At 61.8% G+C, this 14,041-nt stretch overlaps 2 protein-coding genes across 2 annotated transcripts in view; one reads left to right on the forward strand and one right to left on the reverse strand.

Moving 5' to 3' along the window:
- Positions 1 to 1,051: 1,051 nt before the first annotated feature.
- SLC35F6 (solute carrier family 35 member F6) lies at positions 1,052 to 6,286 on the forward strand. Its single transcript, XM_068679045.1, has 6 exons — positions 1,052 to 1,211; positions 2,823 to 2,895; positions 2,978 to 3,149; positions 3,404 to 3,616; positions 4,502 to 4,612; positions 5,539 to 6,286. The coding sequence occupies exons 1-6, from the start codon at positions 1,135 to 1,137 to the stop codon at positions 5,994 to 5,996; spliced, it is 1,104 nt and encodes a 367-aa protein (XP_068535146.1). The 5' UTR covers positions 1,052 to 1,134; the 3' UTR covers positions 5,997 to 6,286.
- A 553-nt stretch (positions 6,287 to 6,839) lies between these two features.
- CLU (clusterin) overlaps positions 6,840 to 14,041 on the reverse strand; it is a 124,268-nt gene continuing 117,066 nt past the window's right edge. The window contains 10 exon segments of the mRNA XM_068679042.1: positions 6,840 to 7,020; positions 8,405 to 8,586; positions 9,760 to 9,986; positions 10,113 to 10,226; positions 10,794 to 11,208; positions 11,288 to 11,306; positions 11,308 to 11,456; positions 11,548 to 11,633; positions 11,636 to 11,695; positions 13,429 to 13,519. Coding sequence (XP_068535143.1) covers positions 7,014 to 7,020; positions 8,405 to 8,586; positions 9,760 to 9,986; positions 10,113 to 10,226; positions 10,794 to 11,208; positions 11,288 to 11,306; positions 11,308 to 11,456; positions 11,548 to 11,633; positions 11,636 to 11,695; positions 13,429 to 13,513 — 1,344 coding nt within the window. The 5' untranslated portion in view covers positions 13,514 to 13,519 and the 3' untranslated portion in view covers positions 6,840 to 7,013.

Genomic DNA, 14,041 nt, shown 5'->3' on the forward strand with positions numbered 1-14,041 from the left:
GATATGGGGAGGTATGGGGTCAGGGGGGAGGATATGGGGTCAGGGGGATATGGGGGGGATATGGGGTCAGGGGGATATGGGGGGAATATGGAGGGAATATGGGGTCGGGGGGGGCTATGGAGGGCTATGGGGGGCTATGGGGACACGGGGGGGTATGGGGTTATGGGGGGGACATGGGGGGGACATAGGGGTGATATGAGGACATGGGGGGGATATGGGGTCAGGGGGATATGGGGTCATGGGGGAGGATATGGGGTCAGGGGGATATGGGGGGGGATATGGAGGGGATATGGGGTCGGGGGGGGGATATGGGGGGCTATGGGGACATGGGGGGTATGGGGTTATGGGGGGGAATTGGGGGGGACATGGGGGTGATATGGGGACAAGGGGGGGATATGGGGTCAGGGGAATATGGGGATATGGGGACATAGGGGAAATATGGGGATATGGGGGGTATTGGGGGGATAAGGGGATGGGGGAATATAGGGGGGAATATGGGTACATGGGGACATGGGGGTGATATGGGGACATGGGGGGGATATAGGGACATGGAGGGGATATGGGGACGTGGGGGGATATGGGGTCATGGGAATATGGGGACATGGGGGGATATATGAACATGGGGGCTATGGGGGGATATGGGGGAGATATGGGGGGGATATGAGGTCATGGGGGGGATATGGGGTCAGGGGGGGATATAGGGTCAGGGGGACATGGAGGGATATGGGGGGATATGGGGAGATATAGGGACAAGGAGGATTATGGGGATATGGGGGATATGGGGGGCTATGGGATATGGGGGGATATGGGGGAGATATGGGGCCATTAGGATATGGGGACAGGGGGGACATGGGGGGGACATGGGAGGACCCGGCGCTAGGACCCTGCGGACCCCCGGGGGCGTGGCCACGGCGGAGTGGGCGTGGCCTAACCCGAGGGGGCGTGGTCGGGGGCGTTTGTGGGCGAGGCCTTCGAGAGGGGCGGAGCCAAGTGAGGGGGCGTGGCCACAGCGGGGGGCGTGCCTCCGATTGGTCGGCGGCGGTGGGCGTGGTCACATGGGCGGGGTTAAATACGGGGGCGCGGCCAGGCGTCGCCTCAGGGCGGGCGGTGGCGGCGCAGGGGACGGAGGGGGCCATGGCGTGGTCCCGGCGGCAGCTGGGCCTGGCCGCCCTCATGCTGCTCACCGGCTCCATCAACACCCTGGCGGCCAAGTGAGTGCGGGGGAGGCCGGGTGGGGTCGGGTTGAACCCCCCCGGGGTGTGGGGTACCGGGTCCTGACCCCTTGTGAGCCCCCCTATAGGGTTTGGGGGTGCTTTTGGGGAAACTGAGGCACGGGGGGGGCTGGGCCCGAGGGTCCTGGGGGGGGTGGGGGGGGTTGGGGTAGGCCCAGGGCCTGTTGGAGGGCCTGGGCCTTGCCCCATGGTGCTGGGGGTTTGTGGGGTTGTGGGGTCAGCGTAAAGGGGTTGGGGTTTTGGGGTCGGGGTTGGGGGTCTTGGGGTCCTGGGGTAGGGGTTGGGGGGTCCCGGGGTTGTGGGGTAGGAGCTGGGGGGCCTAGGGCGGTGGTTTGGGGTTGTGGGGCTGGAGCTGGGGGTTGTGGGGCCATAGGGCAGGGGATGGGGGGCTTGGGGTCAGAGCTGGGGGGCCTGGGGATGTGGGACTGGAGCTGGGGTTGTGGGGCAGGGGTTGGGGTCCTGGGGTTGTGGGGCTGGAGACAGAGGCCTGGGGTTGTGGGGTTATAGGGCTGGGGGTTGTGGGGCCTTAGGGCAGGAGCCAGGGGTTGTGGGGTAGGGGCTGGGGGTCCTGGGGTCAGAGTTGGGGGGCCTGGGGTTGTGGGGCAGGAGCTGGGGGATCTAGGGCAGTGGTTTGGGGTTGTGGGGCTGGAGCTGGGGTTGTGGGGCCATAGGGCAGGGGTTGGGGGGCCTGGGGCTGTGGGTCTGGAGCTGGGGGTTGTGGGGCCGTAGGGCAGGAGCCAGGGGTTGTGGGGCAGGGGTTGGGGGGTCCTGGGGTCAGAGCTGGGGGTTATGGGGCTGTGGGGCAGGGGCCAGGGATCCTGGGGCCATGGGGCAGGAGCTGGGGGCTGTGGGGCAGGATTTGGGGCTGTGGGGCTGGAGCTGGGGGTTATGGGGCTGGTGCTGGGGTCCCAGAGGTCCTGGGGCTATGGGGCCAGAGCTGGGGTCCTGGGGCAGGATTTGGGGCCGTGGGGCTGGAGCTGGGGGTTGTGGGGCTGTGGGGCAGGATTTGGGACTATGGGGCTGGAGCTGGGGGCCGTGGGGCAGGATCTGGGGCCGTGGGGCAGGAGCTGGGGGTCCTGGAGCTGTGGGGCAGGATTTGGGGCTGTGGGGCTGGAGCTGAGGGTTACGGGGCCGCGTGGGTGCCCGGCCTCCTCCAGAAACCCCAAAACCACGGGGCTGGGCCAGCAGGGGGTGCTTTTGGGGTGTCCCTTACGATCCTTTTGGGCACGGGGCCACGGCGTCGCTGCGGTGTGTGGAAATCGGTGTCCCCTTTCCCTGCCTGTCACTCAGCTTTGCTTTTTTGGGAATGGGGCCAGCGGCAGCAGTTTGGGGTGGCCACGGATCCTACCTGGGGGAGCAGGGGGAGCCCTGACCCCAAAGCTGACCCCAAAGCTGTCCCCCTGACCGCAAAGCTGTCCCCTTGTCCCTTATCCCCAAAGCTGCCCCCTGGGGGGTGGCATCGTCCTCCTGCCCTACAACTTGTCCCTAAATAAGTGTAGGGTGAGGATGGGGGGACACGAGGACAGCTCCGGGTGCCTTTTAGGGTCTGCCCCACATCCCCTAACCCCGTGGCTCTCTCCCACCCCACAGATGGGCCGACAACTTCAGCGCCGGGGGCTGCGGCGAGACGGGGGAGCACCGCTTCCAGCACCCCTTCCTACAGGTGAGAGCGGGATTTGGGGTCGCGGGGAGAGACCCTAAAAGGCTCCGTCCCCCGTCATCCCCCTTACCCGATTCTCCCGCAGGCGGTGGGCATGTTTTTGGGGGAATTTTCCTGTTTGGGGGTTTTCTACCTGCTGCTGTGGAGGGACAGGAGGAGGTCGGAGCCCCGTATGGCCCCCCCGCGACCCTATAACCCGCTGCTCTTCCTGCCCCCGGCGCTCTGCGACATGACCGGGACCAGCATCATGTACGTGGGTGAGTGCTGGGGGGGCTTTTTGGGGGACCCTACAACATCCTAAATCCCCAACGGGGTTTGGGGAACCCCCTGAATCATCAACGGGGTTTGGGGAACCCCCTGAATCATCAACGGGGTTTGGGGAACCCGAAACAAAAGGGTGGTGGCGGCGTCACCGTGGGGCTGCGAAATATTTTGGGGTTTTTGGTGTTGGCGTCGCCGCGGGGCTGAAAATGATTTTTGGGGTCGTTTTTTTGTCTTTTTCCCTTTCCAGCCCTAAATATGACGAGCGCCTCCAGCTTCCAGATGCTTCGGGGTTCCGTCATCGTCTTCACCGGGCTCCTCTCTGTGGGGTTTTTGGGGCGCCGCCTGGAGCTGAGCCAGTGGTTGGGGATCGGGGTCACCATCCTGGGGCTGCTGCTTGTGGGGTTGGCCGACCTGCGGGGCGGCCGCGGGCAGCAGCACCAGCTCAGCCAGGTGATCACGGGTAGGTGGAGCTCCCCGTTTTTTGGGGGGAAAAAAGCCTTTTTTGGGGGTGATAGGAATGTCTTAAAAATCGGTGGCCATAAAGAACAAGCCCTGTCCGAATCCTAAATTTAATTCTTGCCCCATAAACGCGGCGCGTCCCAAATCCCCCCCCTCCTCATCCAATTTATCAAGTTTTTGGGAAACGCTCCTCAAATTTACGGCCCTATTTCATAAATTTGGGGTTTTTCGAACAGTTCCAGCCTTTTTTTAAATTTTTTTTGTCTTCTTTTGGGATTAATTTAACCCTGCTCCATTTGGGGCCGTCCCCACGAATTCCTGGTGAAAAATGTTTTAATTCCCGGCGAGGCGTCAAAACGAAAATGATTCGTGAATTTTGGGTGAAGTTTTTTGATGGCTGGGGATTTGGGAACGACCGGGGACTATTATGGGATATCCGACACCCGGCCAGGTGGCCGAAAGATTAAGAAAAAGGGGAAAAAAAAGGATTTGAAGGGTGGCTGGAGCCAAAACCTAAAAATTTGGGACGGTGCCGAAGGAGCGCAAAGGGGACGGAGGAGAAACAAATTTGGAGAGGGAGATTCGGAGCCTTCGGCACGAAAAACCCCACTGGAGACCGATGCGCGTGCCCCTGTAGGACGGAAACTGGACCCCAAAACCTAATTATAATAATTAATTTTTTAATTAAAAGTAGTAATTAGCATAAAATTAGCATAAAAACGAGCCGCTGGATGCACCCGGTGTGCGCCCTGGCGGAGCGGGGCCCCCCGGCGTGCCCGGCGCCGTTTCCTCGCCCCTATTCCTTTAAAAACCCTATAAATTTTTTATTTAATCCTATTTAAGAGACTCGGGACCCCCCCTTTTTAATTTTTTTGGCCCCCCCCAGGTGACCTCCTCATCGTCATGGCGCAGGTGATCGTGGCCACCCAGATGGTGCTGGAGGAGAAATTCGTCTCCAAGCACGACGTGCACCCGCTGCGGGCCGTGGGGACCGAAGGTTTTATGGGGCACGGGGTAAAAGGGGGGGGTTTGGGGTGGGGTTTGGTGAAGGGGGGGGGGAAATGGTGTGGGGAGGGGGGTTTTTGGGGGGGTTTAGGGGGTTATAGGGGGTGTGGGGGGGGGAATTTGGTGTGGGGAAAGGGGTTTTTGGGGGGTTTAGGGGGTAATAGGGTGTGTGGGGTGCGAACCCAATATGGGGACAAGTGTTTTGGGGGGGGTTTCAGGGTGTAATAGGGTGTGTGGGGTGCAAACCCAGTATGGGAAAAGGGAGTTTTGGGGTTTCGGGACATAATAAGGTGCATGAGGTGCGAACCCTGTATGGGGACAGGTGTTTTTGGGGGGGTTCAGGATGTAATAGGGTGCATGGGGTGCAAATCGAGTATGGGGAGAGCTGTTTGGGGGGGTTTAGGGGGTAATAGGGTGTGTGGGGTGTGAATTCGGTATGGGGAAAGGTGTTTTTGGGGGGTTTAGGATGTAATAGGGTGCATGGGGTGCAAACCCCATATGGGGACAGGTGTTTTGGGGGGGATTGGGATGTAACGGGGTACATGAGGTGCAAACCCAATATTGGGAGGGGTGTTTTGGGGTTTTGGGACATAATAAGGTGTGTGAGGTGCGAACCCTGTATGGGGACAGGTGTTTTGGGGGGGGTTTAGGATGTAATAGGGTGCATGGGGTGCAAACCCTGTATGGGGACAGGTGTTTTGGGGAGGGGTTTGGGGTGCATGGGGTGCAAACCCAATATGGGAACAGCATTTTGGGGGGGCTCAGGGTATAACAACCCCCAAAGAGCGGCTGCTGGACCCCAACCCCAACTCACGACCAGGTTTGCGGGGTGGGATCCACCCTTTTGGGACCACCCCTGACCCCGTTACCTCCCTCCCACCCCTTCCTCCGCCCTTATAGGGTTTTTCACCCTTATAGGATTTTTCGGCTTCGTCCTCCTGGCCCTCCTCCTGATCCCCATGTACTACATCCCGGCGGGGGGCTTCAGCTCCAACCCCAGGGGGGTTTTAGAGGACGCCCCCGATGCCTTTTGCCAGGTGGCCCGCCGCCCTATTATCTCGGTGGCCCTATTAGGGACGGTGACCAGCATCGCCTTCTTTAATTTCGCCGGGCTCAGCGTCACCAAGGAGCTGAGCGCCACCACCCGCATGGTCCTGGACAGCCTGCGCACCCTGGCCGTTTGGGGTTTCGGCTTGATTTTAGGGTGGGAGAGCTTCCACGCCTTACAGCTTGTAGGGTTTGGGGTGCTGCTGGCCGGCACGGCGCTCTATAACGGGTTGCATCGAGCCCTAAATCCCTGCGCCCAACGGGGTGGTGAGGGGGAGAGGGAGGGGTTGCTGCAGGGGGAGCAGGGGGGGATTAATGGGGAGAGTTGAGCCCCCACCCTATATCCACCCTATATCCGCCCTATATCCCTGCGCAGCCCTAAATCCCCTATCCGGACTCCTTTTGGGGCTGCCGAGCTGAATTCGCCCTCCCCGGGGTGTTATAGGGCAGCCTTCCTCCTCCTCCTCCTTTTTTTTGGGATATGGGAATGGGGTGCGCATGGTGGGGAGCTCCCGGGTTTGGGGTCGGGGCTGGCCCCGCTGCTCTGCGCGCCCCCCCCCCCCCCCCCCCCCCAACCATTTTTTGGGGTTGTGCCAAATAAAGTGGGGGTGACCTCGGATCACTGAGTGGTGGTTTGGGGACCCTAAAGGGAATGGCAATGGGGTGGGGGGCCCTAAAAGGGAATGGCAATGGGGTGGGCGACCCTAAAGGGGATGGCACGGGGTGGGGGGCCCTAAAGGGGATGGCAATGGGGTGGGGGACCCTAAAGGGGATGGCACGGGGTGGGGGACCCTAAAGGGGATGGCACGGGGTGGGGGGCCCTAAAGGGGATGGCACGGGGTGGGGGGCCCTAAAAGGGGATGGCACGGGGTGGGGGATCCTAAAGGGGATGGCACGGGGTGGGGGACGGCCCCTGTAGGGTCCCCTTTCCCCAAGAGGACACTGGGGTCTGTGTCCCCCCCATAGCAGGATTTGGGTCCCCATTGTCCCCCCATGGTGAGCCTTGGGGTCCTTTTTGGGGTCCCACAGCCCCTCACCCCCCATGGGGTCCTTTTTGGGGTCCCACAGCCCCTCACACCCTATTTTTAGGGCCCCGAGCACCCTCAGGTTGAATTTTTCCCCCATTTTCCCCATTTTTCCCCCATTTCACCCCAAATCCAGGTGCACACGGCTGCTTTTTGCGAGGTTTATTTGAGGCGGGGGCGCGGCCCTAAAAGGCCCTGGGGGGTCTCTACCTTCGTTTTCTGTCCCGGCCTTTTGGGGTCCAGTTGTAGGAACGGTGCTGACAGTGGGGGGAGGCAACGGGGGCCGAGCCCCCCTATGGGGCTGCTGCGGTAATGGGGTGGCTACTCCCTGTAGGGGAAGGACAGGAGGGGGGGGTGAGCCCGGCATCGCCCCCAAATAGGGGGTTTCCTGCTTTAGGATCACCCCAAATGTAGGGTTTGGGGCTTTAGGATCGCCCCGACTTGGTTTTGGGCTTTAGGGTGGTCCCCTACAGCGGGTTCCCGGCTTTAGGATGGCCCCCAACGGGGGGATTTGGGTTGTAGGGTCGCCCCCAGTGTGGTTTTGGGCTTTAGGATCATCCCAAATATGGGGTTTGGGGTTTTAGGATGGCCCCTAACGGGGGGTTTCTGGCTTTAGGATCGCCCCTGATGTGGTTTTGGGCTTTAGGATGACCCTCAACAGGGGAGTTGGGCTTTAGGATGGCCCCAAATACAGGTGATCCTAAAGCCTGAAACCCCACAACCTGGTCTTGGGCTTTAGGATCACCCCCAATGGGGGAGTTCCCGGCATTAGGATTGCCCTGAATGTGGGGATTCCTGCTTTGAGGCGATCCTAAATGTGGGATTTCTGGCTTTAGGATCACCCCGGACTTGGTTTCTGGCTTTAGGATGGCTCCAAATGTGGGGTTTTGTGCTTTAGGATCGTCCCCCATGGGGGTTCCTGGCTTTAGGATTGCCCCCAACTTGGTTTCTGGCTTTAGGATGGCCCTCAATGGGGAGTTCCCAGCTTTAGAATCACCCCAAATGTGGGGTTTTGGCCTTTAGGATCGCCCCCAATGTGGCTTTGGGCTTTAGGATTGCCCCCATGGGGGGTTCCCAGCATTAGGATTGCCCTAACCGGGGGGGTTCCTGCTTTGGGGCGATCCAAAATGTGGGATTTCTGACTTTAGGATCACCCCAAACTTGGCTTCTGGCTTTAGGATGGCCCCAAATGTGGGGTTTTGGCCTTTAGGATCGCCCCCATGGGGGGTTCCTGGCTTTAGGATTGCCCCTGACATGGGGATTCCTGCTTTAGGATCACCCCCAACTTGTTTTCTGGCTTTAGGATGGCCCCAAATGGGGGGGTCTCAGCTTTAGAATTGCCCCCAATGTGGGCTTTTGGCCTTTAGGATCGCCCCCGATGTGGTTTTGGGCTTTAGGATAAGCCCCCATGGTGGGTTCCCAGCTTTAGGATTGCCCTAAATGTGGGAGTTCCTGTTTTGGGGAGATCCTAAATGTGGGATTTCTGGCTTTAGGATCACCCTGGACTTGTTTTTGGGCTTTAGGATCATCCCCAATGTGGTTTTGGGCTTTAGGATCGCCCCCATGGGGGGTTCCCAGCTTTAGGATTGCCCCAAATGTGGGGCTTCCAGCTTTAGGATCACCCCAAATGTGGGATTTCTGGCTTCAGCCTTCAGAATCACCCCGAACGCGGGGTTTGGGGCTTTTAGGATCGCCTTTAGGGCAGCACTCACACGGCGTTGTCCTTGTAGTGCCGCAGTGCCTGCTCGGCCACGCTCTGCATGAAGCGGGGATCGTCCCAGGGGATGTCCCCGGGCACCCTTAGGGACAAGGGCTCCCCGTCGAAGAGCTGCACCGTCACCTGCGTGGCGGGGGGCGCCGAGGGGTCCGAGGGGTCGGGGACTTTGGATAACACCTTTTGGGGGGGGGGGACGGGGACATGGAGGGGGGGTTGAGACCCTAAAACCCACCCCCCCGGCCCCACAGGCGGTGTGGGGTGCAGGGTGGTGGTGCGCAATCGCCTCTGTCTGCCCCTGATACACTTTCCAGGGTGGGGTGGGGGGAAGAGGAGGGAGGGGAAGGGGGGTCTCTTGGGGTCGGGGGGGGACCCTTGGGGACCAGGGGTGACCCTTGGGGATGGAAAGGGCAAGGGGGAACTCTTGGGGACATGGGGGGGACCCTCAGGGATGGAAAAGGGAAGGGGGGCCACTCGGGGACATGGGGGGGGATCCTTGGGGGTGGAAAGGGCAAGGGGGGACCCTGGGGGATTGGGGAGGCCCCTCAGGGATGGGGGGACCCTCAGGGATGGAAAGGATGGGGGGACCCTTGGGGTTTGTGGGGAACCCTTGGGGACAGGGGGGGTCCCTCGGGGATGGAAAGGGGAAGGGGGAACCTTTGGGGATGGAAAGGGCAGGGGGGGACCCTTGGGGATAGGGAGGGACCCTTGGGGATGGAAAGGGATTGGGGGGACTCTTGGGGACGAAGGGGACCCTTGGGGATGGGAAGGGCAAGGGGGGGGACCCTCGGGGACATGGAGGCATCCTTGGGGATGGAAGAGGGAAGGGGCACCCTCGGGGATGGAAAGGACAAGGGGGGGGGGCCCTCAGGGATTGCGGGGACCCTTGGGGATGGAAAGGGGAAGGGGGGACCCTTGGGGGTTGGGGGACCCTTGGGATGGAAAGGACAGGGGGGAGCTTGGGGACAGGGGGAGCCCTCGGGGATGGAAAGGACGGGGGGGACCCTCAGGGACTGGGGGCGACCCTTGGGGATGGAAAGGGGAAGGGGGGACCCTTGGGGACACGGGGGGGACCCTTGGGGACACGGGGGGACACTCGGGGCTGGAAAGGGGAAGGGGGGACCCTTGGGGATGAAAAGGGGGGACCCTCGGGGATGGAAAGGACGGGGGGACCCTTGGGGACATGGGGGGACCCTCGGGGATGGAAAGGGGAAGGGGGGACCCTTGGGGACATGGGGGGACCTTTGGGGATGGGGGGCACCCTCGGGGCTGAAAAGGGCAAGGGGGCACCCTGAGGGATTGCAGAGACCCCTCGGGACCACGGGTGGGACCCTTGGGGACACGGGGACGCACCGTGGTGACCTGCAGGAAGCCGTCGGAGCCCCGGCTGAGGTTGGCGAGGCGCGAGACCCAACCGAAATCCCGCTCCAGCTGCTGCGCCAGGCTGCTGGCGTTGAGCAGCTCGGCCTGGAAGGCGCCCAGCAGCTGCTCGTAGCGGCGCCCGAAGCGCTCGGCCAGGCGCACGGCGTCCTCGAACTCCTCCCTCAGCTCCCCAGCCTCCGGGTCCCCCTGCGAGCAATCTGCGGGGCGCACGGAATCCTCAGCATCCCAGTGCTCTCCCCCCAAAAAGAGGATTTTGTGTCCCGCTCCCTCCCCCCAAAAAATAATTAAAAAGTAGGTGCCCCCCCCGACCTCTCCAAACTCACCCACGGCCAGGATCTCGCGGCACTTCTCGCACTCGTCGCGCAGCCGCAGGCAGCCGGCCGAGTTGCGGCGGATCTCGCGGCACACCATGCGATCGTTGGTGAAGTTTCGGGACTCTGCGGGGAACCGGGGGCACCCTCAGGGACCCCAAAATGCCACCAGCCCCCAGGGCAGAGTTATGGGGTCGGGAATGGGGATGGGGGGCGCTCCCCGGGCTCGGCTTGGGGTGGATGCGCCCTGGCTGGCGCCGCGGGGTGCTTGTGCAACACCCGAGTGTTTTGGTGTTTTTTTTTTTTCCACGGAAGTTTTGACTTCACAGCAAAACATTTCCTGGCCCCGAAACGAGGCGTTTTGTAGCCCCGGGCGCTCCGTGCCAGCCCGGGTTTCGACACAGCCCCGTTCCCGGCCGCCCTACACGGAGGAACCGGAGACGGAGGCGATGGCGCAAGCCCCTAGGGAATGGGAACCGCCCAAAACCAACACCTGCCCTTCCCCTGGCAGCCCCGACGGGGAAAAAACACCCCAAAAAAATCAAAATAATAAAAAAAAAACCAACAGCCTGGGTCTGCCAACAGCTCCCAGCCTCCCGTGGGGATTCTCTGGTGTCTCGTAGCGGGGTTGAGCTCATCCCCAACCCCAAGCCGTGTCGGGAAGCGCTGTCCCCGACGGTGCCAAGCTCCTACCTGGACCGAATCCTAGCAGGGGGTGCTCCCAGGAGCCGGCCCCCCCGTCCAGCAGCCGCTGCGTCAGCTCCAGGAGGGGCTGGAAAAGGTGGTGAAAACCCCGAGCCGGGTGGTGCCACCCGAAGGGGCTCAGCTCCCTCGCCAACCTCTGGCCGCGGACGCGCCGCACGGCGGGGGGCGGCAGGAAAGCCTCGCGGAAACCCCCGAAGGGGGCCGCGAAAAAGGGGGCCCGGCGACCGTAAACCCTCGTGGCGTCCTGGAAGAGGTCGTCCACGCCGTCCTCCAGCATCCCGAAGCCTTCCTCCAGCTCCTCCAGCCTCCTCTCCTGCCGCTCGCCCCGCTCCAGCAGCGCGTCCACGCGCTCGCCGTTCACCCAGACGGAGAAGGGCGAGGAGTGGTTGAGGAACTCCTCCAGCTGCCGGGTTTTGGGAGGGGGGCTCAGAATCAAACCAAAACCCCTTTTACGACCCCAAAATGTTCCCTGTGTTCCTCACCTGCCTCCCCACCAGCCCGAGCCGCTGTGGCAGGTCGGGAGTAGAACCTCATGCAGGTGTGCTTGAGGCAGGGCTTGCACTGCTCCCACAGCGCCAGCATCGTCTCGTTGCACACCCCCTGCCTCGCCGCCAGCTCCTTCTCCTTCTCCTGCGCCAGCTGCACCGCCTCCTGCAAGGCACCCAGCACCGGTTCACCCCCCCGCGGACCCCCCCGAGCCTTCATCCTCATCATCCTCACCATCATCATCCTCCTAGCCCACCTCCTTCATCCGCTTGGTCTCCTGCAGGCTGTGCAGCAGCGCTTGGTGCTCCTTGCTGCTGCGCTCCAGCAGCGCCTTCATGCGCCCACGCCGCCCACGGCGTTCTCCACCTCCGCCTCCACGTACTTGCTGCCGGCCGCCGACAGCCCTGGGGGAGAAGTAAAAGTGTGGGGGGACACCCCCCAAAAAAAAAAAATAAATAAATTAAAGAGCACCCTTCCAGGGGGTGCGGGGATTTGGGGTTCTTTGCGTGCCCAAATGGAGAGGAGCGGCCCCAAAATCTTGCCTGGGCTCTGTGCGTCCTGGGGTCTCCAGGGAGAAGTAAAAAGGATGGGGGACGCCCCCCCGGGATGGTTGTGACCCCCCCCCCCAAAAAAATATAATAAATTAAAGAGCACCCTCCCAGGGGGTGCGGGGATTTGGGCTTCTTGGCGTGCCCAAATGGAGAGGAGGGGCCCCAAAATCTCGCCTGGGGGAGAAGTAAAAAGGGGTATGGGGGGGGGGAGGACGCCCCCCAGGATGGTTGCGACCCCCCCCCAAAAAAAAAATAATAAAATAAAAGAGGTCTCTCCCAGGGGTGCGGGGATTTGGGGTTCTTGGCGTGCCCAAATGGAGAGGAGCGGCCCCAAAATCTCGCCTGGGCTTGGCACGTCCCTGGGTCTCCGGGGAGAAGTAAAAAAGGATGGGGACGCCCCCCCAGGGTGGTTGCGACCCCCCCCCAAAAAAAAATTAAATTAAATTAAAGAGCACCCTTCCAGGGGGTGCGGGGATTTGGGCTTCTTGGCGTGCCCAAATGGAGAGGAGCGGCCCCAAAATCTCGCCTGGGCTCAGTGTGTCCCTGGGGTCTCCGGGGGAGAAGTAAAAAGGATGGGGGGGAGGGGGACGCCCCCCCAGGATGGTTGCGACTCCCCCCCAAAAAAAAATAAATAAAATAAAAGAGGTCCCTTCCAGGGAGTGCGGGGATTTGGGGTTCTTGGCGTGCCCAAATGGAGAGGAACGGCCCCAAAATCTCGCCTGGGGGAGAAGTAAAAAGGGGTATGGGGGGGGGGACGCCCCCCCAGGGTGGTTGTGAGCCCCCCCCAAAAAAAAATAAAATAAAATAAAAGAGGTCCTTCCAGGGGGTGCGGGGATTTGGGGTTCTTGGCGTGCCCAAATGGAGAGGAGGGGCCCCAAAATCTCGCCTGGGGGAGAAGTAAAAAGGGTGTGGGGGGGGGACGGACGCCCCCCAGGATGGTTGTGACCCCCCCAAAAAAAAAAATTAAATAAAATAAAAGAGGTCCCTTCCAGGGGGTGCGGGGATTTGGGTTCTTGGCGTGCCCAAATGGAGAGGAGGGGCCCCAAAATCTCGCCTGGGCTCTGTGCGTCCCTGGGGTCTCCGGGGGAGAAGTAAAAAGGATGGGGACGCCCCCCCAGGGTGGTTGCGACCCCCCCATAAAAAAAATAAAATAAAATAAAAGAGGTCCCTTCCAGGGGGTGCGGGGATTTGGGTTCTTGGCGTGCCAAATGGAGAGGAGGGGCCCCAAAATCTCGCCTGGCTTTGCGCATCCCTGGGGTCTCCGGGGGGGGGAGGGATTTGGGTAGCCCCCACCCCCCCCCATCACCGTGTGCCCCCCACCCCAAAGAAGCAGCCTGGTGACCCCGTCTGGATGCCACTGCTGGTTCTTGGGGTGCTGAGCCCCATCCTGACCCCCCCCCCAAAACTCTGACCCCCATCCCGACCCCCCCAAAATGATGCTGAACCCCATAAACCCCCCCCAGGACACTCAGCCCCCCCCATCCCACTAAGCCCAGCAGCCCACAACCCACAGCGGACCCCCCCCAAAAAAAAAACAAACCCCAACCCGTGCCCCCCCCCTCCCCTTAAACCCCCCCCCTGCTTACGCTTGAGCTCGCTGGGGGGGACGAGGGCCTGGGCCCCCCCCCCGCAGGCGAGCAGGAGGCCGAGCAGCAGCAGCGGCGGTGCCATGGTCCTGGCAAAAATGGGGGGGGGTTATTTAATGGGGGGGGGTTATTTGGTTTGGGGGGGCTATTTAAGGGGGGGGGGGTTATCTGGTTTTGGGGGGGTTACTTGGTTTGGGGGGGGGTTATTTGGTTTTGGGGGGGGTTATTTGGTTTGGGGGGGTTATCTGGTTTTGGGGGGGGTTATTTGGTTTTGGGAGGGGTTATTTAAGGGGGGGGGGGGTTGGCAGAAGGATACTGCCCCCCCCCCCCAAAAAAATGGGCACGGGGCTGTGAGTCAGCAGCGGCACCCGGCCACGGGCACGGGCCAGGGGAGCTGCTGCTGCCTTCCCACGGGGGGGGCACCCCCGTTCCCACGGCCCCCCCCCGGCCCCGGACAGAGCAGAGGTCCCTGAGAATGGGGGGGGCACCCCCAGGGGGTGGGGGTTATGGGGGGGTTAAGGGGGGGTTGGGGGGGGGGCTGGGGGCTGAGCTGTATGGTGTGGGGTAGGGGGGTGGGAGCGCTGCGCCCCCCCCCCGGGGGGGTTCCCCAAAT

Source organism: Anas acuta, chromosome 3 (assembly GCF_963932015.1).
Source record: "Anas acuta chromosome 3, bAnaAcu1.1, whole genome shotgun sequence".
Lineage (NCBI taxonomy): Eukaryota > Metazoa > Chordata > Aves > Anseriformes > Anatidae > Anas > Anas acuta.

Bases quoted from the DNA above. Each gene is read 5' to 3' on its own strand.
- SLC35F6 (XM_068679045.1), top strand. From the start codon at position 1,135: ATGGCGTGGTCCCGGCGGCAGCTGGGCCTGGCCGCCCTCATGCTGCTC. The intron at 2,896-2,977 runs GTGAGAGCGGGA...ATTCTCCCGCAG, and splicing joins TCCAGCACCCCTTCCTACAG to GCGGTGGGCATGTTTTTGGG. The intron at 3,617-4,501 runs GTAGGTGGAGCT...GGCCCCCCCCAG, and splicing joins GCTCAGCCAGGTGATCACGG to GTGACCTCCTCATCGTCATG.